A 24,831-nucleotide genomic window follows, 5' to 3' on the forward strand; every position below is an offset into this window, starting at 1 on the left:
TGTAAAAGACGGAAGATGGGCAGCTGGCCCGAAACCGGTCTTGTGGAAATAATGAAAAAGATCTGAAGACTGATTTTAGACAGTTTTTTAAAAGTAAGTTGAAGTGGGAAAACACCAATACTGTATAAGAGAACGTGTGTTCAAAAAGAGGCGAAATTTGCCAAAGTTAAAGGTGCAACCAATTTTCTTTCGATCTTAACCTCCGCTAACAACGAAGGAAAGAGCAGTGGTTTATCAGTATATGCAACTAGAGGCAAGAACAAGATGAGTAAAATGTACATGACTTTTATAAGGGAAAGAATACTTCTAATCTATATATACCAAAATGTGTAGACATTTATGTATTAATGTTTTCAGAATGACCACAGAAGACACTTTATAAATAAAAGCGAAACGAACCCGTTGAAAAATACGCTTTAATTTCTGAAGATGCCCGCATCTAGCGAAACATGTTGTAAAGGGAAGTTGTATACGACTTCGGCTGCTTCACAATTTTATTTACTAACTACTGTTATGTAGGACAGTAATAACGATGAGTAAATTAGATTTTTCTAATACATTTTCCTTATTTATTCCACCATTATACGAGGGTAATCCCAAAAGTAATGTCTCCTGTTTTTTTATAAGTACATAGACCTGTTTATTTCTACAATGGTTTACATCAGTTTACAGCTTGAACATTTAGCTATTTTTCGACATAATCACCATTTCTGTCGACGCATTTTTGTAGACGCTATGGCAGTTTTTGTATGCCCATGTTATACCAGCTCGCCGCCATGATGTTCAGAAAACTATGAACCTCTTGTTTCACTTCGTCGTCGGAGATGAATCGCTGGGACCACAATTAACGCTGACAGGTATTGTGAGACTCTGAAAAAACTCAAACGGGCAATTCAGAACTGGAGAAGAGGAATGTTGAGCAAGGGTGTACACATTCTCCATGACAACGCTCGCCCACACATCGCTCGGCAGACCGTTGCTCTCCTGCAACAGTTTCAATGGAACATAATCACCCAGTCCTGACTTGGCGCCCAGTGACTATCATCTGTTCCCTAGGGTAAAAGAACATTTGGCCGGAAAGCGATTCAGCTCCGACGACGAGGTGAAAGAAGAGGTTCGTAACTTTCTGAACAGCATGGCGGCGAGCTGGTATGACACGGGCACACAAAAACTTCCACAGAGTCTACAAAAATGCATCGACAGAAATGGTGATTATGTCGAAAAATAGCTAAATGTTCAAGCTGTAAACTGATGTAAACCATTGTAGAAATAAACAGGTCTATGTACCGGGTGATCAAAAAGTCAGTATAAATTTGAAAACTGAATAAATCACGGAATCATGTAGATAGAGAGGTACAAATTGACACACATGCTTGGAATGACCAAAAAAATACAAAAGTTCAAAAAATGTCTGACAGATGGGGCTTCATCTGATCAGAATAGCAATAATTAGCATAACAACGTAAGACAAAGCAAAGATGATGTTCTTTACAGGAAATGTTCAATATGTCCACCATCATTCCTCAACAATAGCTGTAGTCGAGGAATAATGTTGTGAACAGCACTGTAAAGCATGTCCGGAGTTATGGTGAGGTATTGGCGTCGGATGTTGTCTTTCAGCATCCCTAGAGATGTCGGTCGATCACGATATACTTGCGACTTCAGGTAACCCCAAACCCAATAATCGCACGGTCTGAGGTCTGGGGACCTGGGAGGCCACGCATGACGAAAGTGGCGGCTGAGCACACGATCATCACCAAACGACGCGCCATCTGTCGAACATTTTGTGAACTTTGTTTTTTGTTTTGTTCTAATGAAACCCCATGTCATTCCAACATCTGTGTCAATTTTTACCTCTCTATCTACATTATTCCGTGGTTTATTAAGTTTTCAAATTTAGACTGACTTTTTGATCACCCGGTACTTATAAAAAAATAGGATACCTTACTTTTGGCATTACCCTGGTATTTAAAACCAAACGGAGGTTACTACCCAGGTAATTCTTGTCCGTCTGTATCTACAAGAATGCAAATCAGTGTTGGTGGTGGTTTAAACCATATATCATACACCACATTTTATGTGTTTCTTAGTTTAAAGCTGGAGTGTGGGAAGAATGCGTGCTTTCATTGCCCTCTGAAAGCTGTACTCATATCGATTTACACTATCCGATCAAAAACGCCTGGACACCCACATGCAATGAGGAATTGACCACTAGATGTCACGCCGGCCGGAGTGGCCGTGCGGTTCTAGGCACTACAGTCTCGAACCGAGCGACCGCTACGGTCGCAGGTTCGAATCCTGCCTCAGGCATGGATGTGTGTGATGTCCTTAGGTTAGTTAGGTTTAATTAGTTCTAAGTTCTAGGCGACTGATGACCTCAGAAGTTAAGTCGCATAGTGCTCAGAGCCAACTAGATGTCACAGGAGGTGGAATCGCCATCATAAAAGGTGGTGTAGAGTATTATGTGTCAGTAGAGAAGCAGTAACAGTAATATGGGTGAATCAGAAGAGCTCAGTGACTTCGAAAGTGGACTAGTCACTGGATGTCGCCTAGTAAGTGATCCACCAGGGACATATCAAACTTTCTAAAGCTGTCCAAGTCGACTGTTGGTGATGTGATTATGAAGTGGAAACGCGAAGGAACAACCACAGCTAAGCCAAGAACAGAGCGAACTCATGCACTGACGGACAGGCACTGTCGGACGTTCCGGAGGGTGGATGTAAAAGATCGCATGAAATCAGCGAAAAGAATCAGTCGTTAGACACAAAGTGCAGGCCAGCTAGCACCATGATTGGCCGGGATGTAAAAGGATGATGCAGAATAGTAAGGCAGCTCCTCATAAGACACACATTCCTGTAGTTACTGCTAATCGACATTTAAAGTGATATAAAGGGCGACGCCACGGTACAGTGGATGGCTGGAGACGAGTGATTTGCAGGGATGAATCATACTGTACACTGTGGCAATCCGATGGAAGGGTTTGGGTGCGTCGAATGCCTGGAGAACGTTACCTGCTGTCATATGTACTGCCAAAGGTGATGTACGAAGGAGGTGGTGTTACGTTATAGGGGTGTTTTTAGTGGTTCGTGCGTGGTCCCCTTCTTGAGTGTAAGAAAACGCTAAATACGGAAGGATATGGAAGTATATTTTATAGGACTGTGTACTGTGAATACCAACGGCCTTGCCGGCCGCTGGTGGCCGAGCGGTTCTAGGCGCTTCAGTCTGGAACCGCGCGACCGCTACGGTCGCAGGTTCGAATCCTGCCTCGGGCATGGATGTGTGTGATATCCTTAGGTTATTTAGGTTTAAGTAGTTCTAAGTTCTAGGGGACTGATAACCTGAGATCTTAAGTCCCATAGTGCTCAGAGACATTTGAATCATTTTGAACCAACGGCCTTGCCGCAGTGGTAACACTGGTTCCCGTCAGATCACCAAAGTTAAGCGCTGTCGGGCTGGAAAGCACTTGGATGGGTGACCATCCGGTTCAAAATGTTTCAAATGGCTCTGAGAACTATGGGACTCAACATCTGAGGTCATCAGTCCCCTAGAACTTAGAACTACTTAAACCTAACTAACCTAAAGACATCACATACATCCATGCCCCAGGCAGGATTCGAACCTGCGACCGTAGCAGTGGCGCGGTTCCAGACTGAAGCGCCTAGAACCGCTTGGCCACACTGGCCGGCTGACCATCCGGTCTGCCGAGCGCTTTTGGCAAGCGGGGTTCACTCAGCCCTTGTGAGGCAAACTGAGGAGCTACTTCATAAAGAAGTAGCGGCTCCGGTCTCGTAAGCCGACATATGGCCGGGAGAGCGGTGTGATGACCACATGCCCCTCCATATTCGCATCCAGTGACGCCTGTCGGCTGAGGATGGTACGGCGGCCCGTCGGTACCGTTGGACAATGCATCCTGTCATAAAGGAGCATCTGTGAGTCAATGGTTTATGGGCAATAACATTCATGAAACGGACTGGCCTGCCCAAAGTCCGGACCTGAACCAAATGGAACACCTGTGGGATGAGGTAGAACGTGGAATTCGCTCCAGATCCCACTTTTACTACAATCTCTGGTTTCGGCTCTTGAGTAAGACAGGGTTGACATTCCTCCGCGGACATTCAGATACCTTACTGAAAGTTCATCAGCAGACCTCAAGCTGCCGAGTTAAGAGGATGGACTCAGCATTTATTAATGTCCACTAATAGCTGTTAGGACACTTTTCATCAGATATTGTAATCTCTGATTTCTGTGAGAGCAGTATGACGGGTCAAAAGTTTACTGTATGATTTCTCATCAAAGTACGCCTATTGGAGCATCTTTCTGCCACTTCGTGTTCTTCAACGTTTATGTAAGTAAAACAAACTTGAAGCCATTGGTGACGCACTTAACAGTAGCTGTTTTAAAAGCGAGGGCAGGGCTGAGATTCACTGGATGAATCCTAAGGAATGTCTATTCGTTAAATGGATTATTGGGTATTTCTGTCATTCTGAAAACCTTATCAGGTAGGGTTAATAGAGTAGTTAGAGAACACCCAAAGTACGTGTTTCATCACTGTTTGATTCAGTGAACGCGAGTGTTACAGAGGTACACGTCCACCGTAAGTAGCAGATACTGTATTGTGCATACGAAAAGGTCAACTTCGAAATTCCGAGAGCGCGCGTCCCATTAAGCGTCAGACTACACAGTACTTTCTACCACCCAATCACTATCTTATCAAAAGTATCCAGACGCCCATTAGTGGTCACTGTTAAAGGCTGTGTCCGCCCTTCGCCTTTATGACGGCTTGAACTCTGCCTAGGATACTTTCAATGGGGTGTCTGAATGTTTGTAGAAGTATGGAACCGTTCTTTTCTCAAGAGCCGAAACCGGAGATGGTAGTGATATTGGACAATGGGGTCTAGAGCAATGTCGACATTCTAACTCATCCCAACGGTATACCATTCCGTTCAGGTCGGAACTCTGGGCTGGCCCGTCCATTTCAGAAATGTTATTGTTCACAAACCATTGTTTCACAGATCTACATCTACACTGATACTCTGCAAATCACATTTAAGTGCCTGGCAGAGGGTTCACCGGACCACCTTCACAATTCTCTATTATTCCAATCTCGTATAGCGCGCGGAAATAATGAACACCTATGTCTTTCCGCACGAGCCCTGATTTCCCTTTATTTTATCGTGGTGGTCGTTCCTCCCTATGTAGGTCGGTGTCAACAAAATATTTTCGCATTAGGAGGAGAAAGTTGGTGATTGAAATTTCGTGAGAAGATTCCGTCGCAACGAAAAACGTCTTTCTTTTAATGATTTCCAGCCCAAATCCTGTATCATTTCTGTGACACTCTCTCCCATATTTCGCGATAATACAAAACATGCTGCCTTTCTTTGAAATTTTTCGATGTATTCCGTCAGTCCTATCTGGTTAGGATCCCACACCGCGGAGCAGTATTCTCTCTCTGACAGGAAATCACAAATCCAGTCACCTAACTGAGACGATATTCCATAAGCGCGCAATTTCACTACGAGCCGCTTGTGTGGTACTGTGCCAAAAGCCTTCCGGAAATCCAAAAATACGGAATCGATCTGAAATTCCTCGTCAATAGCACTCAATACCTCACGTGAATAAAGAGCTAGTTGTGTTTCACAGGAACGATGTTTTCTAAACCCATGTTGACTGTGTATCAAATGGTTCAAATGGCTCTGAGCACTATTGGACTCAACATCTGTGGTCATAAGTCCCCTAGAACTTAGAACTACTTAAACCTAACCAACCTAAGGACATCACACACATCCATGCCCGAGGCAGGATTCGAACCTACGACCGTAGCAGTCGCGCGGTTCCTGACTGAGCGCCTAGAACCGCTAGACCACCGCGGCCGGCGCGACTGTGTATCAATAGACAGTTTTCTTCGAGGTAATTCATAATGTTCGAACACAATATATGTTCTAAAATCCTGATGCATATCGACGTTAACGATATGGGCCTGTAATTTAGTGAATTACTCCTACAACCTTTCTTGAATATTGGTGTGACCTGTGCAACTTTCCAGTCTTTGGGTACGGATCTTTCGTCGAGCGAACGGTTGTATATGATTGTTAAGTATGGAGCTAATGCATCAGCATATTCCGAAAGGAACCTAATTGGTATACAGTCTGGACCAGAAGACTTGCTTTTATTAAGTGATTTAAGTTGCTTCACTACTCCGAGGATATTTACTTCTACGTTATTCATGTTGGCAGCTGTTCTCGATTCGGATTCTGCAATATTTACTTCCTCTTCTTTTGTGAAGGCATTTCGGAAGGGTGTGTTTAGTAACTCTGCTTTGGCAGCACTATCTTCGATAGTATCTCCATTGCTATCGCGCAGAGAAGGCATTGATTGTTTCTTGCCGCTAACATACTTCACAGACGACCAGATGCTGTGTTACGCTGATACAAACAGTCATCTTCACCGAACTGTTTGTTTGCTGTACACAGCGCACAGTATTGACAAATGTGTTCATATCCACATATATGCATTTAGCATTTGCTTAAAAACGCTGAGAGGACAACATCATAAGCACGAAAAACACCTTCGTATCGTAACATCACCTCTTCCATACTTCTCTGTTGGTCCTACACATGATGGCAGGTAACGTTCTTCTGGCATTCGACAAATCCGAACACTCCCTTCGGATTGCCACAGAATACAGCGTGATTCGTCTCTCCATATCACTTGCTTCCAGTCCCACTGTCCAGTGTTGTAGCTCTTTACACCATGTTAAGCGTCGCTTAACACAGACTACAGAAATATGTCACTTATGACAAGCTGGTAGACAACTGTACCCCTTTCTTTTGCACTCCCTACGAAGAATCATTGTGGTAAGTGGAATAATGGATGTACTTTGGAATTCACGAGTGATACCTTCCGCTGATTTCTTGCGACATTTTACAACCACCCTTCCCAGTGCTCTATAGTCGCTTTCCATCAGCGTATGAGATCTGTCTGGTCTTGTTTTAGCTGTGGTTGCTCCTTCGCGTTTCCACTTCACAACCACAACACTAGTAGTCGATTTGGGCGGATTTAGAAGGGTTGAAATGTTCCTGGTGGATTTGTTACTCACAAGGGACTCACCATCGTTCCCCTCCCTTCCGTCTGACGCACAGCTTTCCGGAGTGGAAAGGAGTGCCTGGTCCCCGGCACGAATCCGGCACTTGTGTCGAGATCTGGTGAGCTGGCCAGTCTGTGGATGGTTTTTAGGCGGTTTTCCATCTGCCTCGGCGAATGCTGGCTGGTTCCCCTTATTTCGCCTCAGCTACACTATGTCGGTGATTGCAGCGCAAACAAGTTCTCCACGTACGCGTGCACCACCATTACTCTATCATGCAAACAAAGGGGTTACACTCGTCTGGTGTGAGACGTTCCCTGGGAGGGGGGGGGGGGGTTCCACCGGGGTCCGAACCGCACAATAACCCTGAAAGAGTAGTTCGGTGTGGGGCGGCGGAGGGGTGAAGTGGACTGCGGTAGTCGTCGTGGGGTTGTGGATCACTGCGGCTGCGTCGGGGACGGAGCCTCTCCGTCGTTTCTACGCCCCCGGTTAACATACAATACAATACAATACAATACCCCTCCATTCTCTCCAGAGATGGCGCAGTGGGTAGCCTGTCAAAAAATGAACACAAATCAACCATGAAAACATGAAGAAGGTGTACTGGACTGTGAAAAAAGAAGCAACACAGACACAGTGAATGGTCCAAGCTGTAGATGTGCAACATCGAGCAAATTGGAAGGGCCACGGCGTGGTGGTTAAGTGGTAGCCGGCAAAGTAGCTCAGCGTATTCGGTCAGAGAGTTAGCTACCCTCTGTAATAAAAAAGAAACTGAGTGAACGGATCAACGATGAACTTGAACGTGTGTTATGGGACGTCCGCCACGAGCAAATACAACGAACAAAATGAGTTAAAATGAAAGTGATACGCCGGCCGGGGTGACCGAGCGGTTCTAGGCGTTACAGTCTGGAACCGCGTGACCACTACGGTCGCAGGTTCGAATCCTGCCTCGGGCATGGATGTGTGTGATGTCCTTCGGTTAGTTAGGTTTAAGTAGTTCTAAGTTCTAGTTGACTGATGACCTCAGAAGTTAAGTCCCATAGTGCTCAGAGCCATTTGAACCATTTTTGAAAGTGATACGGTGTTGGAGTACAAAGCAGAAGATTCGTGTTCAAATCTGCATTGTGTCCTTTTTTTTTTAATTCACAAAATTATGAAGTGTCTGTCCGGTCAATGACGCATTTGCTCTCTTTCTGTAGTCTTGGCAATTGTCACACTATGCATTTGTATAGAATATGTCATGTGGTAAGGATATATTACCGTCACAAGTAAATGTGATGAATAGTAAGAGCAGGCGAGATGACGCATGGGCCTCTCACAAAAACGAAAACAACAGGTGAACGGGTGTAAACTATGTAACAGCAAAGGAATTCAAGAGACAAAACTTCCAAAAAGGAACGCAAGAGTCATAGAAAGTGGTACTTGTATAGAACTAATAGGAGGTACGTACGTCTGGAGGCTCATCGTCTTGTAATCACGGGAGCAAGTGTGTGTCGAGTACCGGTCAAAACTCACAAGATTTCGGATGCAAACCTGCTAGTGGTTCGGACGCTACTGTAAGCATTAGGTCCGATGCGAGATAACCCCCTATAGTATGAGGACGCTAAGCCTAAACAAACACACATCGAAACAAAACGAAACAATTACATGACGGACGTCAATTGACTACAGTGCTCGGTGAAGAGAGGATTCCTGTTGACGGCTGGCAGTGGATTGTTTGTGCCTTTGGACGTGGGCGTGTTAAATACACGAGTGATATTCCGTGGGCAATATGAAACAGCAAATATAGCTCCCGGCATACATAACAAGATCTATGAACATTTTCCGAGCTTTAAGGAATCTACAAGTTTCTTAAGGGATCGGATGATTGTGCAATATTACTATGATTATTTGTTGATAAATAGTAAGTGTGGTGATGAAGATACGTTGCTGAATGCTGGAAGGCTTTGTGTACCAGATCATGAGAATGTTGATGATCCGTGCGAAGAACACGGAAAAGAGATGCTGCAACGTCAATATAACGGCATTTCGTTAGGTTACATAAAGGAAACGCTCCAATATAGGGCAGTGTCCAAACCAATTAAAAGACGCAAACATAGATTATGGAGTGAGATTACAAATAAATTCAAGAATTTTGAAAGGATGAATGAAAAAAAAAACACAGTTGAATACTGTAAAGAAGTCGTTGAACAATGTGGAAACCGAAGACAGAAGTTCAGTGAATTAGAAACCCGTGTATACCAACAATTTATTCAAGCCAGAAATGATTTAAATGCAGTGCATGATACAGATTTACAAATTCTGGAATTGTATTATGCTACACTAATAGCTCTGCACTTAAAGGCTTCGTCTGATTGGCTATTCGTTTTCAAAAGGAAATACAAAATTACGAGCAGAAAGATTACAAAAAGTATATGTAAAAACTATGCAATTAAACTGGAAGAACTTGTAGACTGTTCGGAGGTGTTTGTTACAGCAACTAATGTCATATGGCAACAATATGAAGAAGCATATGTCATCAACACAGAGTAATCCGGGTTTAACAACAAAATTAACTCGAACCACACGTTATCGTTATGTGGAGAAGATGACACTAAATGTAATGTAGACCAGCTGTAAGCCACTTCCCACAGTTAAACCATAAAACATGCCCTTAAAATGCAGGATTTCTTTTACCTACATTTCTCTTATGTTTGCAGGAAGAAAATAGTGTATTCAGACCGCAGGTTCAGTAACAGGTGAATAGGGTACGGTACTTGCGCAAACCACCAATGTCACTGTGAATTGTAGTGCGTCAGGCAAAATGAAGAAAAGACTAGTGAAAGATTTTAATGAACGTGTGATTGCTCCTTACGCGAACAAAGATTTTGCTGTGCTCCTTGACAGTAATACAGAACAGAAGAATCAGGCACTGTACAATTTTGGTGTGGGAGTAGACGTTACGCTACGACACAGATACAGATTTGCAAACAGCTAACAGACACGTCAATGACCGGACGGACAGTTCATAATTTGTGAATAAAAATAAGGGGACACGAGGTAGATTTGTATGTAGATCTCCCGATTGGCAGTCCAGCACCGTGACCACATAACCGCCATACCGTGCCTCTGCGAAGTCGCTCAATGTTGCATATCTTTAGCTTAGACCGTTCACTGTTTTTATTTTGTTTCTTGTTGCACAGCTCAGTGCACCTTCTTCCTGTTTTCATGCTTGGTTTATGTTTAGGTTACGACGGGCTATCCACTGGGCCACATTACCACTAAAGCGATGAGGAGTTTCCCTTGTCAGTCCAAGTTCGAATTTCTCGACCTCCGTTATCGTGTGGAAAAATGTAGGGTTGCTGATAAGAGGTCAGGAGTGCTCTAGCGCGGAAACGGCTATTAGGGTGGCTGAGTGCGTGTGGAGTGCACATGGTTCTTTTTAGGTTACTGGACCCCCCACCCCTTCCCCACCCCTGGGATCAGAGATAAATTAAAACTAAACTCCGCCCGAACAGGCCCTGAAGGCTCAAAGAAACCGACAGGCCGCGGTGTCATGAATTGCCAGCCGGAACAGAACGTACACCAGCACTTCTCAAACAATACTCGATCTAGAACATCTGGAAAGAAAGTTACTATGTCACTAAACAGCACGAACATCCTTGGTAAAGTCCCATAATTAGTATCGCTTCCTAAAGGTAATAATACCCAGATAGTATTAGGTACAAAAAATGGTTCAAATGGCTCTGAGCACTATGGGACTCAACTTCTGAGGTCATTAGTCCCCTAGAACTTAGAACTAGTGAAACCTAACCAACCTAAGGACATCACACACATCCATGCCCGAGGCAGGATTCGAACCTGCGACCGTAGCGGTCTCGCGGTTCCAGACTGCAGCGCCTAGAACCGTACGGCCACTTCGGCCGGCAGTATTAGGTACAGAAAGGTGGTCTCGTGACATTATCATGAATGTCCTTTCCGAAAACTGCTTCGATCAGATAGAAAATCAATTCGTGAAGGTAATGTTTTAGATCCCCTAGCAACAAACCGAACTGAAATTTCCTAAGTTGTTAACGCAGAGAAAGGTATCAGTGGTCACAAGGCAGTTCAAAAATGCTCCAAGCACTATGGAACTTAACATCTGAGGTCATCAGTCCCCTAGAACTTAGAACTACTTAAACCTAACTAACCTAAGGACATCACACACATCCATGCCTGAGGCAGGATTCGAACCTGCGACCGTAGCAGCAGCGCCGTTCCGGACTAAAACGCCTAGAACCGCTCGGTCCCCAAGGCAGTGATAGCATCTATGACGACAGGTAATTTTTGCTTATTGAGAGTGATAGGGCAAACACTGCTGAGTATCTGCGTAGTCAACATTAAATATTCAGTGCTGAGGACGAAGATGTTGACTGTAAACGGAAAAAAATTCAGAAGCATCCTTCAAAGTTAGTGAACTGCTTATAGATGTTGACTCTGAAATTATTGGTATGTCGGAGCACCACTTAAATAATTTGACAATTCAGAGGCGTTCTTTACCAGAATACAGATTGGCTGGCTGTTTTTCAAGGAGTTCCTTGAGGGGTGGAGGAATGGCCATGTATGTAAAAAACAGTGTTCCATCTGAGTCCATAGATGTATCACGGCACTGCGCTGAAGAGATATTTGAATGTTGTGCAGGGGCAGTTGAATTTAGTGAAACTAAACTTCGAATTATTGTCGCTTATTGGTTCTCTAACTCTGACTTCAGAGCATTTCTGCTGAAGCTAGAGAGTGTTCTTGATTCACTTCATAGGAAGTACCAGAAATTAGTTATATGTGGTGACTTCAATATAAATTTTGTATATGATGGTGCGAGAAAACGGATGTTGATAGATCTCCTAAATTCATATGATCTGATGCAGATTGTCTTTTTTCCAACTATGGTGCAGGGGAACAGTAGCACAGCCACAGACAATATTTTTAATCATTCTTCATTACTAGATGGGCATTTGTTAGCAAAAGGGTGAATGGCCTTTCAGACCAGGATGCACAAATTTTAACACTAAAATGCTTTTGTACTCAAACAAATGTCACATATAATTACAAACTGTGTAGGGAAGTTAATCCAACAGCAATAGAGAGTTTTTTAACCCTTGTCAAGCAACAAGAGTGGCAGGATGTTTGTAGTGCCGTTAACATGGATAACAAATATAATGCTTTCCTTAACACATTTCTCATGCTCTTACAGAGTTGCTTTCCATTAGAACATTCTAAATGGGCTACTACCAGTTATAGGAAGCCCGGGTGGCTGATTAATGGGATAAGGCTATCATGTAGAACAAAGCGGGAATTATATCAAAATGTTAGAAGTAGTCACAACATGCTACAGTAGCCCATTACAAACAGTATTGTAAGGGGCTTAAAAATGTTATTAGGAAGGTAAAGAGTATGTGGTTTGCAAATAGAAAAGCTAATTCAAAGGATAAAATTAAAACCATATGATCAGTTGTGAAGGAAATGTCAGGTCAGCAGCACAAGGTCGACGATATAAAGTCAGTTCGTAGTAACAGTATTTCTGTTACTGGTAAATCAGATATATGCACAGTATTTAACAATCATTTTCTGAGCATTGCTGGTGAATTTGCCAAGAAAGTTAAATGTTAGGAAAACCAGATGCCAAACTTATATTGATAGGGAGAAACTTAAGAAAATGTAACGAAAGAAGTGGTTTACAAAACACCTGTCCGACCGATTGTTGAGTATTGCTTATCACTCTGGGACCCTTACATGTAGGACTAGTAGAGGACTGAGAGAAGATCCAACGAAGACAGGCGCGTTTCGTAACATGATCGTTTGGTCAGCTCGAGTGCATTACAGAGATGCTCAAAAAACTCCAGTGGTAGAAGCTACAAAAGAGGTGTTGTGCATCATAGAGTTGTTTACTGTGGAAATTTCGAGAGTGTACTACGATCCGAGAAGTGTCGGACAGCATATTACTTCCCCCCCCCCCCCCCCCATACGCCTCGCAAAATGACCACAACGAGAAAACTCGAGCTAATATAAAGCTTTACTTACTATCGCTCTGCTCAGGCGTCATTTGCAATTGAACAGGTTGGGAAAGGGGGGGGGGGCAGGTCTCAATGGTTCCAGAAGTAGGGGAAAGTCGGGAAATAGTACGCACTTAGAATTTAACCGCTCATACCCAGTAGATGAGAAGATTAAAACGAACTTTTTGTATATGAAATTATTGCTATTTTGGAACAACACATATCAGTGACAGCTGCCTAACCTTTTACATAAACCTTAAATATCAACATATGTAAGATGCTTTTCGTCCGTACTCCTAGCCGCATCGTCTGGTAAGAGTAGAAGACACTTAGTCAAAGCGTATGCCCTAACATATATCACAAGACAATTCACCTTGTCTTTCATAACGGGTGAATTCTTCATACCACCTTTGGGAGTCATTATCACACTTCATCCAGTCTGCCACGATAGTCTACCTGTAGACTTCACCACACTGTGCTCAATTCAAAACATCAGATCCCACCTTGGATTTGGACCAGGTTGTTCCTGAAGATGAACTCCAGGTTAGCCGCCGGCCGAAGTGGCCGTGCGGTTAAAGGCGCTGCAGTCTGGAACCGCAAGACCGCTACGGTCGCAGGTTCGAATCCTGCCTCGGGCATGGATGTTTGTGATGTCCTTAGGTTAGTTAGGTTTAACTAGTTCTAAGTTCTAGGGGACTAATGACCTCAGCAGTTGAGTCCCATAGTGCTCAGAGCCATTTGAACCAACCAGGTTAGCCCTAGAGATTCTGCGTTGTTGGTACTGTTATTTTGTCTCTTCTTGGTTTTGTCAGATTTAGCTTGTTCATCTCAGAATGCATTTTTCTCGGATTTTTTTTTACACTTTCTTCTTTGTTGTGGATAGATTATATTTTGGCAGTGGATAAATACTGGATAGTCCTACACCTGTTCGTATATCAACTCTCTGTACTTTATTTGAGTTACGTTCTTTGTTATTCCTTGGTGACTGCACAGTAAATCATCTGTCACTGAGGAGCAGAAGTTGTTCGTGGGCTCCTGTTAATCTCCTTTGCTTTCTTGAGTTGTTAGAAATTCGGCTCTGTCAGTGATTTCTGATAGAGCAAAGTCTTCTGCTGTGGAGACATCCGGATTGAACGGGAATACTCCAGTTCAGTCGAAGGATTTCTCAGCTGTTTGGATTGCGGCTGCTTTAGATGATGATGATGACATTTGATTTGTGGGGCGCTCAACTGCGCGGTCATCAGCGCCCTTACAAAGTCCCATGTTTTACATAGTCCAATTTTTTTACGCAATCCAATCTAGTCACTGCCACGAATGATGATGATGACGACAAAATGATGAGGACAGCACAAACACCCAGTCCACAGGCAGAGAAAATCCGCAACTCAGCAGGGAATCGAAACTGGGACCCCGTGATCCAGAGGCAGCAACGCTGGCCACTAGACCACAAGCTGCGGACAGGCTGCTCTAGAAAATGCAGCACGAAACAACGCACTCACATCTGTCTGCCTAATGGCCCTGCTAGAAACGAAGAGGGAGGGGTGTTAAGAATACGCGCCTAGTCTTTCCCGCTATCACAACGTACTCTTAACCAATGCGCCACGGAGTTGGAAAAAATATCACAAATGGCAGTCTCTGCTTGGTTCCGCCGTCAGTCATGCCGTGGATTGTTCTTCACAGAACGGTGATTCTTTTGGTATCAATTTTATTTTCTAGTGCATACCTCGAGAGTGTTTACTACTCACGATATACAACATAACGATTACATAATTTGAAACAAAAACTTATATTTATCTGCTACAACCACTAAACCTGGCGGAGCTCTTCAAGATTACATGTGATGGCGTCAATATCCACAGAAGAGTCAAAGAAACTTTACTCCTGCCTAATATCCGTGTAGGGCCCCGGCGAGCACGCAGAAGTGCCGCAACACGACATAGCATGGACTCGACTAATATCCGAAGTAGTGCTGGAAGCAACTGATACGATGAATCCTGTAGGGCTCTCCATAAATCCGCAAGACTACGGTGGGGTGGAGATCCCGTCTGAACAGCGCGTTGCTAGGCATCCGAGATATGCTCAATAATGTTCATGTCTGGGGAATATGGTGGCCAGCAGAAGTGTTTAAACTCAGAGGAGTGTTCCTGGAGCCACTCTGTAGCAATTCTGGACGTGTGGGTGGCGCATTGTCCTACCAGAATTGTCCAAGTCCGTCGGAATGCACAATGGACATGAATGGATGCAAGTGATCAGACAGGATGCTTACGTACGTGTCACCTGTCAGAGTCGTATCTAGACGTATCAAGGGTCCCATATCATTCCAACTGCACGCTATTACAGAACATCCACCAGCTGACATGCCGGTCCATGGATTCATGAGTTTGTCTCCGTACCCGTACACGTCCGTCAGCTCGATACAATTTGAAACGCAACTCGTCTGGCCAGGCAACATATTTCTAGTCATCAACAGTCCAATGTCGGTGTTGACGGACCAGGCGAGGCATAAGGCTTTGTGTCGTGCAGTCATCAAGGGTACACCAGTGGGCCTTCGGTTCCGAAAGCCCATATCGATGATTTTTCGTTGAATGGTTCGTACGCTGACACTTGTTGATGGCCCAGCTTTGAAATCTGCAGCAATTTGCGGAAGGGTTGCACTTCTGTCACGTTGAACGATTCTCTTCAGTCACCGCTGGTCCTGTTGTTGCAGGATCGTTTTCCGGCCACAGCGATGTTGGAGATTTGATGTTTTACCGGATTCCTGATATTCACGGTACACTCGTGAAATGGCCGTACGGGAAAATCCCCTAGCCCTCGCTACCTCGGAGATGCTGTGTCCCATCGCTCGTGCGCCTTCTACAACGCCTCGTGCAAACACACTCAGATATTGCTAACCTGACATTGTAGCAGCAGTAACCGATCTAACAACTGCGCTAGACATTTTTGTCTTATATAGGTGTTGCCGACCGCAGCGCCGTATTCTGCCTGTTCGCATATCTATGTTTTTGAATAAGCGTACACCATTATTACTCTACCATTCAAACATTTGGGATTACACTCGTCCGGTATGAGACGTTCCCGGGGAGGGGGCAGGGGGTTTCACTGCTGTCCGATCCACACAGTAACCATGGGTTCGGTGTGGGGCGTCGTTGGGGTGGGTGGACTGTTGTGGTCTGTTGTGGGGTTGTGAACCACTGAGGGCTACGGCAGGACGAATCCTCTCCGTCGTTTATGGTCCCCAGTTTAATACACAATAATACACACACACAATACATGTAGACGTAACTAATGGTAATGTTAGTTTAGGTACTCACCATTCATGTAATACATGTTCCCATGGTCCACGTAGCCGTTCGTGTACACGTATTGCTCTTCAGGAACATTCACCAAACCGCACCGCTCATTTGGAATTACTTCTTCGCCAATCTGCGCTGCAAGAACGAAAAACCGCCGTTAGCAGAACACAGAGACTTCTATAATATTAAACACCATACTATGATTTAAAATTATGTCGAATAACCTTTAGCTTTCTATGTCCCCATCGAGCGATGCAACAGCAATGGTTTCGTACCTAAGTATACAAAAATACTAAACAAGGACGAAATATAGCGTTACACGTCCTTAAAAACAACTTTTCAGCTAGATACATTTTACGGAGAAGGGAAGTTTTACTACAAGCTTGTCGTGGTAGATCGTGAAGACAGGACTAAGGACAACACCAGTTTAAAAAGAAATAGTCATTTACAAGAAAAAGCAAAATAATACAACGTGAACTTCTTTCAACGAAAAAATCGTAAGTTTAAGTTGGCGTAGTTTTCAGTTCACTTATTTTCCTGTTTTCTTTTCATTCTTTTAAACGTTTACTGATGTACTCGTTACCGTGTTTATTTACTGCCTCGGTCCAGGTGGCAGCACCTGCTACAAAGGGAGAAGAACTTCAGAAAAGAAAACATCTCCTCGCATCAGCGACGAGGTATTATTCAAGGCATCAGCAGCTGCAGAAGTTAGTTGTTTTATGCACCAATAAATGGAAGTCCGCCAACAGTAAAGAACAGTGCAGATTAATATGATAAATTATTCGCTATTGGGAGAGGCTGCAGCCCACATACATGACAATATCAGGACGGATAAAATGCTACACCACTGCGTAACAAATGTTACTTCTTAATTTAATTGTGTTGCCTTCTGTGATACTAACAAGGGAACCTCCCCATCGCACCCCCCTCAGATTCAGTTATAAGTTGGCACAGTGGATAGGCCTTGAAAAACTGAACACAGATCAATCGAGAAAACAGGAAGAAGTTGTGTGGAACTATCATAAAAATAAGCAAAATATACAAACTGAGTAGTCTATGTGCACGATAGGCATCATCAAGGACAATTTGAGATTAGGAGCGCCGTGGTCCCGTGGTTAGCGTGAGCAGCTGTGGGCTGAAAGGTCCTTGGTTCAAGTCCTCTCTCGAGTGAAAATTTTAATTTCTGTATTTTTCGCAGTTATGATCTGTCCGTTCGTTCATTGACGTCTCTGGTCACTTTAATAAGTCTAGCGTCTGTGTTTTGCGACCGCACCGCAAAACCGTGCGATTAGTAGACGAAAGGACGTGCCACCCCAATGGGAACCGAAAACATTTCATCGCTAGGTCATAGGTCAACGGATTCCTCCACAGGAAAACACGTCTGATATATTCTATACGACACTGGTGACGGCATGTGCGTCACATGACAGGAATATGTTGTCGACCCACCTAACTTGTACACTTGGCGATTGGGTAAAAAGATTCTTCTACCTTGCCAGATTTAGGTTTTCTTGTGGATTTGATAATCAGTCCCAAAAAAGTGATGAAAACATAAGAGTTTGTCACATAAACTGCAACAAATGAATGCAATAGTTTCACGGTCGCACAGTTTTCCCTGTGCTCTTTCAAAACATATGTTTTTAACGTTTTCAAATTTTTCCGTGTGTAGACCGTCAAATCCTGCATATGTCCAAGCAAATCTGAACATGTCCTGGAATTTTGGAGAGCGAAGTTGATTGTGTGTGTGCGCCTGAACTTTGATAATTGTCTGAAAATAAAAGATTAAAATTCTCATTCCAGGGAAGACTTGAACCAAGGACCTCTCGTTTCACAGCTGCTCACGCTAACCACATGACCACGGCGCTACTCAGCTAGTCCTTTCCTTATTGTTGCCTATGTTAAGCATGGACTACTCAGTTTGTATATTTTGCTCATTTTTTTAATAGTTCCACACAACTTCTTCCAGTTTTCGCGATTGATCTGTGTTCAGTTTTTCAAGCTCTGTCCACTGTACCAACTTATAACTAAATCTGAGGGGGGTGCGATGGGGAGGTTCCCTTGTAAGTTCTGGTTGCAGTTTTCATACATTAGTCAGCTGTACTATGATACTGCTTGCCACCAAAGCTTACTGCACAGCTAGGGGGTAAATCATTTTGTTGTATCACATTTCATTGTGCAAGTGGATACACCGGTTCCCGTGAGATCACCGAAGTTAAGCGCTGTCGGGCGTGGTCGGCACTTGGATGGGTGACCATCCAGGCCATCATGCGCTGTTGCCATTTTTCGCGGTGCACTCAGCCTCTTGATGCCAATTGAGGAGCTACTAGACCGAATAGTAGCGGCTTGGGTCAAGAATACCATCATAACGACCGGGAGAGCGATGTGCTGACCCCACGCCCCTCCTATTCGCATCCTCCATTGAGGATGACACGGCGGTCGGATGGTCCCGGTAGGGCACTCGTGGCCTGAAGACGGAGTGCTACATTTCATTGTGTCATTAGTTACTAAGTGCTCTTCTCCATTCTGTAAGCACTCGCGACCTCGGGACGTATTACAGAGTGGTTATAATTAAACTTTTGCTACTTGGGTCAGTGCAGACGGAAAACTATTTACCTATGTGTACCCAACTTGATAGGAATGATGTTGAGAACGTACGCTGCAGGATTTGCGTTGTTAGTAGTGTTAGTGTGATGACTTGCTGCCAGGCGCCGGTACCTGTACAGTGACGCAGGAGTGAAACGCAAGCATCAGTGTGCATTACAGCTGCAGACAGACAGCATGGGTCTGGACAAGGCGAGCAGGTCCTTATTCGTAAAACTGTTTTATCAAAACAACAGCAATAGTACTCGCGAGTATCGACGCATTAAAGGAATACGGAGAGGTCCTCTTTCCGCGTCGGGGTAGAAGAGCATGGTTCGGAAACTCGAATTAAGTGGCTATTTGGGAATTTCTCGACGGCCAGTTGTGCACAGCGCACAAGCTGTGTTACGACAGTTCTGTCCACTGTTCGAAAAGTGCTGTGAACAGTTGTGAAATGTTACCTCTAGTGCGGTGTCGTGGATTCAGTTGGTGGTCACATTGAGCAACGTTTGTAACATGGAACGTAAACATGGTACGCAGTTAACAACAAATATAACCCTTTCATGTGGATATTAAAATGTGTTTCTTTCAATGGCTTATTCGTTATTTCTCTTCCGAATGTCTCTACAAATGTTTCCACAAAGTTTCATTGTCCTGCAGTCCCTCGTTTTCCATGGGCGCCCTCTCAAGTAGCGAAAGTTTAGTCACAACCACCCCGTGCGTTAGAGTGAGATTGCCAATTTTTTGAGCCGTTGATATGAAAGACTTTACTAAGAGACTCATTATGGAGAAAGGTGTGAGTGATGAACAGGTGCCGGCCGGAGTGGCCGTGCGGTTCTAGGCGCTACAGTCTGGAGCCGAGCGACCGCTACGGTCGCAGGTTCGAATCCTGCCTCGGGCATGGATGTGTGTGATGTTCTTAGGTTAGTTAGGTTTAATTAGTTCTAAGTTCTAGGCGACTGATGACCTCAGAAGTTAAGTCGCATAGTGCTCAGAGCCATTTGAACCATTTGATGAACAGGTTACTTACAGCCTGTGTCAAATGTTACCTGCATTATCGGACATTCCATCAACGACTGGGCCTTTCTAATAAAAAGAAATATAATAAATCACTAGCAATATTCTAGGCGAAAAGTGAACACAAGGCGTGTATTATTAAAGTTTCGTAGTCTTTTGAACCGCTTCGTGAATGACTTATATTAAAGAAAAAAAAAAGTTCAAATGTGTGTGAAATCTTATGGGACTTAACTGCTGAGGTCATCAGTTCCTAAGCTTACACACTACTTAACCTAAAGTATCCTAAGGACAAACACACACACCCATGCCCGAGGGAGGACTCGAACCTCCACCGGGACCAGCCGCACAGTCCATGACTGCAGCGCCATAGACCGCTCGGCTAATCCCGAGTGGCTATGTTAAAGAGATTACACGTATAAGTAACGCATAAAAAAATCTTCTATTCACTGAGACACTTTTAACGCATGGGAACATACCTTGCCTAGTTATTCATTTGACATCAAACCCTGAGAGCCATCTTTATGGGAAATATTTAAGTACCGAGGTGGTGTTCCTCTTATTTCCTCAGCGCAATGTGCCAAGCTTGTTGCTCCGCGTTATTTATGACTTCAGTGAGTGTTTATGTAATGTACTGAACGATTTTATTTCAATTGTTAGTGGTGTTTATGCTAATTGAACAAGGGCAAGAGCCCGTCCATAAGCTAATCCTCTAAAATAGTAACAAATGTAATGTCCTGGCCGGCTGTTGTGGCCGAGCGGTTCTAGGCGCTTCATTCCGGAACGGTGCTGCTGCTACGGTCGCAGGTTCGAATCCTGCCTCGGGCTTGGATGTGTGTGATGTCCTTAGGTTAGTTAGGTTTAAGTAGTTCTAAGTGTAGAGGACTGATGACCCCAGATGTTAAGTCCCATAGTGCTTAGAGCCATTTGAACCATTTTGTAATGTCCCCACCTGATGAATAATCCACCACATATTTGTTTATTGTTCTCTTTATTTTCACAAGCTGGTTCCGAATGTTTGAGTCAAAGTCTTCCTCGTGAAACTATTCACCCGAGCTTACATAGCGAAAGAGTTCATTTCGGTTGAACGTAATGACCAGGCCGTTGTTTGAAATCCAGTAGAGTTCCCATCTAAGTTTGGACAGTTCTTGTCATATGAATGGACAGTTACCGTGTTGTAGTATTCCATCACTTGGAATGGACGCTTAAGGATTAAAGATTGGCTCCTTTTCACCTTTAAAATGTTCACGCCGGCAGTAAGAATTGTGTTTCTCGCTGTGGGGCGGCGGGCATATTCATGCTTTCCTTCAGCTGGCTGCGCTGCTTTTCCTGTTTCTCGTCGTAGGACAATCATCATATTCAAACGCCCTAGGCTGCTATTTTAATATATCGACCTTTTATTTTGAAAGTGGTAGAAGTCCAGCCTTTTAAAACAACGAAAAAGCACGTACAATTATTTTGCACAAAATTAACCACAAATTATGAGAATTCTCTCTCGTTGAAGGGGCACACAAAATTGTATTCACAGCTGTTCGTTGTGCCTGGCTTATAGGTAATAAATCGTAGGTTGTCATACCGCTGGTAGCATAATGTGTAGAGTCGAGCGTGAGCCACCAGTGGTACACGCCGCCCGGTGAGAGGGTCTAGCGTGAGCGGTACACGCCGGCGTGAACGTGTTAATGGAACTCACTATCGACTGACATTTATAGCAAAACTAGTGGACGACTTGCAAGTTGCAACGCAATATGACTTGTATTTACAGTATCAGCGACAATTTACACAATACCGTACTAACTATCAGGATTATGGCCTCATGACGCTTGTCCGATACCATAACACTTGTAACATCGAAACAACCCTTGAAGAATCCCATCCTCTAAAGCCGACAAGACGACTTCACGAGTACAGCTGCCTGCTCTGCTGTAGTACTCCTAGAAGCACTCTGATGAGTTTTCAGTTTACATATCCCATAGAAGCTAACTTCAAATTCTAGTGGTGTGTTAGAGCCTTCATACAAAATCGTCCAATTATCGTTAGCGACGATAGCATCTGCGTTTGACCAGCGTTCTACCCAAAGTGGGTCGCGAAGTTTTCAATGGTGTATTTCTGACACAAAAGATGAATAGCGCATGGAGGACCACTGAATGTCCAACAGTTTGTGACATTATTAGGCCAAATTCGATATCTGTAATTTAAGCTCTCGCGTAAACAGTTTAATCTATATTGGATGTAAAAAAAACCAGTACAAATTCGGTTTATCAACATTTTATATGATTTGTTTTTATTTACGTCCATGTAGAAGGTGTACTTACAATGTTTTCCAGTATTTAGTCCAATATTCCCAATCACTAGAGTGTATCAGGGATTTCCGTGACGTAGTCAACTCGAGTCACCACTTTGATGAATATTTAAACTGGATGAAATAGAGTTTGGAACTCCGAAACAGCTTAGTTCAGCCACATTTTCATTTCCAACCAATGCAAATATGGGATAGCACAAATCAATAAGTTGAAATATATTCCGTAATTTCATTCAGTAATGTCATGTGGAATAATGTTCTGAGGAAACTCGTCTTTAAGAAAGCCCAAAAACGTGCTGTATGAACAATATGTGGTGCTCAAGCACGATCATCTTGTGAATATCTGTTTAAGGAATTAGGTATTTTGACTACTGCCCCATAGTTTATTTATTCTCTCAAGAAGTTAGTTGTATACAATCTACTGCGGTTCAAAAGCAACGACAATATACATCATTACAATTCCAGAAAAAAATGACATTCATTACTCCACATTAACGCTGTCTTTAGAAAAAAAAAGGATTCACAATGCTGCTACTAAAATTTTTGATCACTTACCAAATGATATAAAATGTGTGACATACAAGAAAGTTACATTTGAAAACAAACTGAAAAAGTTTCTCATTCACAACTATTTCTATCCTTCAGACAAATTTCTATTTATGCAATGTGCAAAAGGTGGTGGCTAGCAATTACTTACTCACAACTGAATTTGAAAAATAATTATAAATGGTTAGCATGTAGCCATATTTTCATGTGAATATGTAATGTGAATGTGTAAAATGACTTACTCCACACCGTTATGATCAATCATACAAATGATCCATGAAACACGAAACTAGCTACTCCCAACACGTTATGCAATGCCGGAAAATACTGTAATACCCTCTAGGACTGGTTCAGTGGCACCAGGTTATAATACGTGCACGTTGAGGGGTTGTACTGTTAGTAATTCATTTGCCACGGTTACTGGCGATCCGATGGCGCGCTGGAGCTTGTCTGTGAGCGCTCAGTTCCTTCCCCGCATACAATAACTGTGACGAGCTTAGAGGTGAACAATGATTGAAACTTCAATTATACGGTACAAACATGCCCCACCGACAAATACGTATTCCTGTTGAACAACTGCAGCCATTTGAACGAGATCGCATTGTGGGTCTGCGGTAAGCCAGATGGACAGATCGACGGACTGCTGTACATATTGGGCACAGTGTAGCTGGTGTGTCGCTGTTTCCATCAGCAGTCTATGGAACATTCCCACATCTGCAGACCAGGTTCTGGACTTCCGCGTAGTACAGAATCAGGCCGAGTCTGACGTGTATATCCGCGCGGAGTGGCTGGGCGGTCTCAGGCGCCATGTTACGGATTGCGCGGCCCCTCTCGCCGGAGATTCGAGTCCTCCCTCGGGCATGGGTGTGTGTGTGTTGTTCTTAGCATAAGTTAGTTTAAGTTAGGTCAAGTAGTGTGTAAGTCTAAGGACCGATGACCTCAGCTGTTTGGTCCGTTAGTAATTCAAACACATTTGAACATTTTTTTCTGGCGCATATTTCGAGCAGCGGTGGCCGACTGAACATCAGCCATGGAAGAAATTCGGGCACATGTTGGACCTATTGTGTCGCCGAGGAACATTGGAATCCGTCTGCTTGCAGTAGGACTAAGGTCACCTGCGTCTCTGGCCAGGCAGCCACCGACACCACGACAATCTCAAACATGGCTACTCTGGTGTCGTGAAAGACTCGACTGGAGGATGGAATGACGCTCTGTCGTCTGCAGTGATGAGGGTAGGTTCTGTCTTCATGCGAGTATTGGACGTACACGCGTATGGCGTAGAGCTGGTGAGCGGACTATTGAATTGCATGCGTTCACGACACACAGATGCCGCCCCAGATCTCATGGTGTGGGAGGGCACCAGTTACAACTCGCTGTCACATTTTGTGTTCCTACATGGTAAAGTAGCCATTGCCCGCTACATTGCATGCGTTGTTATGCGCGTGATACTGCCATTTCTTCGACTGTGAGGTGGTGTGGTTTCAGCAGGACAAAGCACGTCCATATGCGGCTGCTGGTATGGATCGTGCTCTTGTACGTATACAACAACTGCTCTGGCCAGAAAAGGCTCCAGATCTCTCGCCAGTGGGACACATAGAGGGCATTGTGAAGTGGGAACTTACTCGTTCCCCACAGTCTGCGAGAACCACTGCCGAATTGCAACAAAGGTTACAAGATGCTTGGGACAGTCTGTTCAGACTTTCATTCAGCGTATAATCATTTGTATGCGAGGACACACGCCTAGGTTGCTGCCAGGATACGTGGTATACTGATGCGACTGTTTTGGTATCCATTATTGTGACATGTTAGTTTCATTTGGTCTGAATTTATCATTTACTCCTATAATGATGAACTATTTCTGGCATAACACTTGTCAATAAAATGACTTTTAAATTTGTGGGTGCTGCATTTTCTCCGGCAGTGTATGATTTAGTTTTATTTTCGTCAATGTAAAAGGTGTACCTACAATGTTTTACTATATTTAGCCCAATATTCGCAACCACGAGAAAA

At 43.8% G+C, this 24,831-nt stretch overlaps 1 protein-coding gene across 1 annotated transcript in view; it reads right to left on the bottom strand.

Moving 5' to 3' along the window:
• Window positions 1-24,831, bottom strand: part of LOC126248771 (uncharacterized) — a 573,063-nt gene that overhangs the window by 99,350 nt on the left and 448,882 nt on the right. The window contains exon 4 of the mRNA XM_049950133.1: window positions 16,401-16,517. Coding sequence (XP_049806090.1) covers window positions 16,401-16,517 — 117 coding nt within the window. The remainder of the gene's footprint in view (window positions 1-16,400; window positions 16,518-24,831) is intronic.

Source organism: Schistocerca nitens, chromosome 3, assembly GCF_023898315.1.
Source record: "Schistocerca nitens isolate TAMUIC-IGC-003100 chromosome 3, iqSchNite1.1, whole genome shotgun sequence".
NCBI lineage: Eukaryota > Metazoa > Arthropoda > Insecta > Orthoptera > Acrididae > Schistocerca > Schistocerca nitens.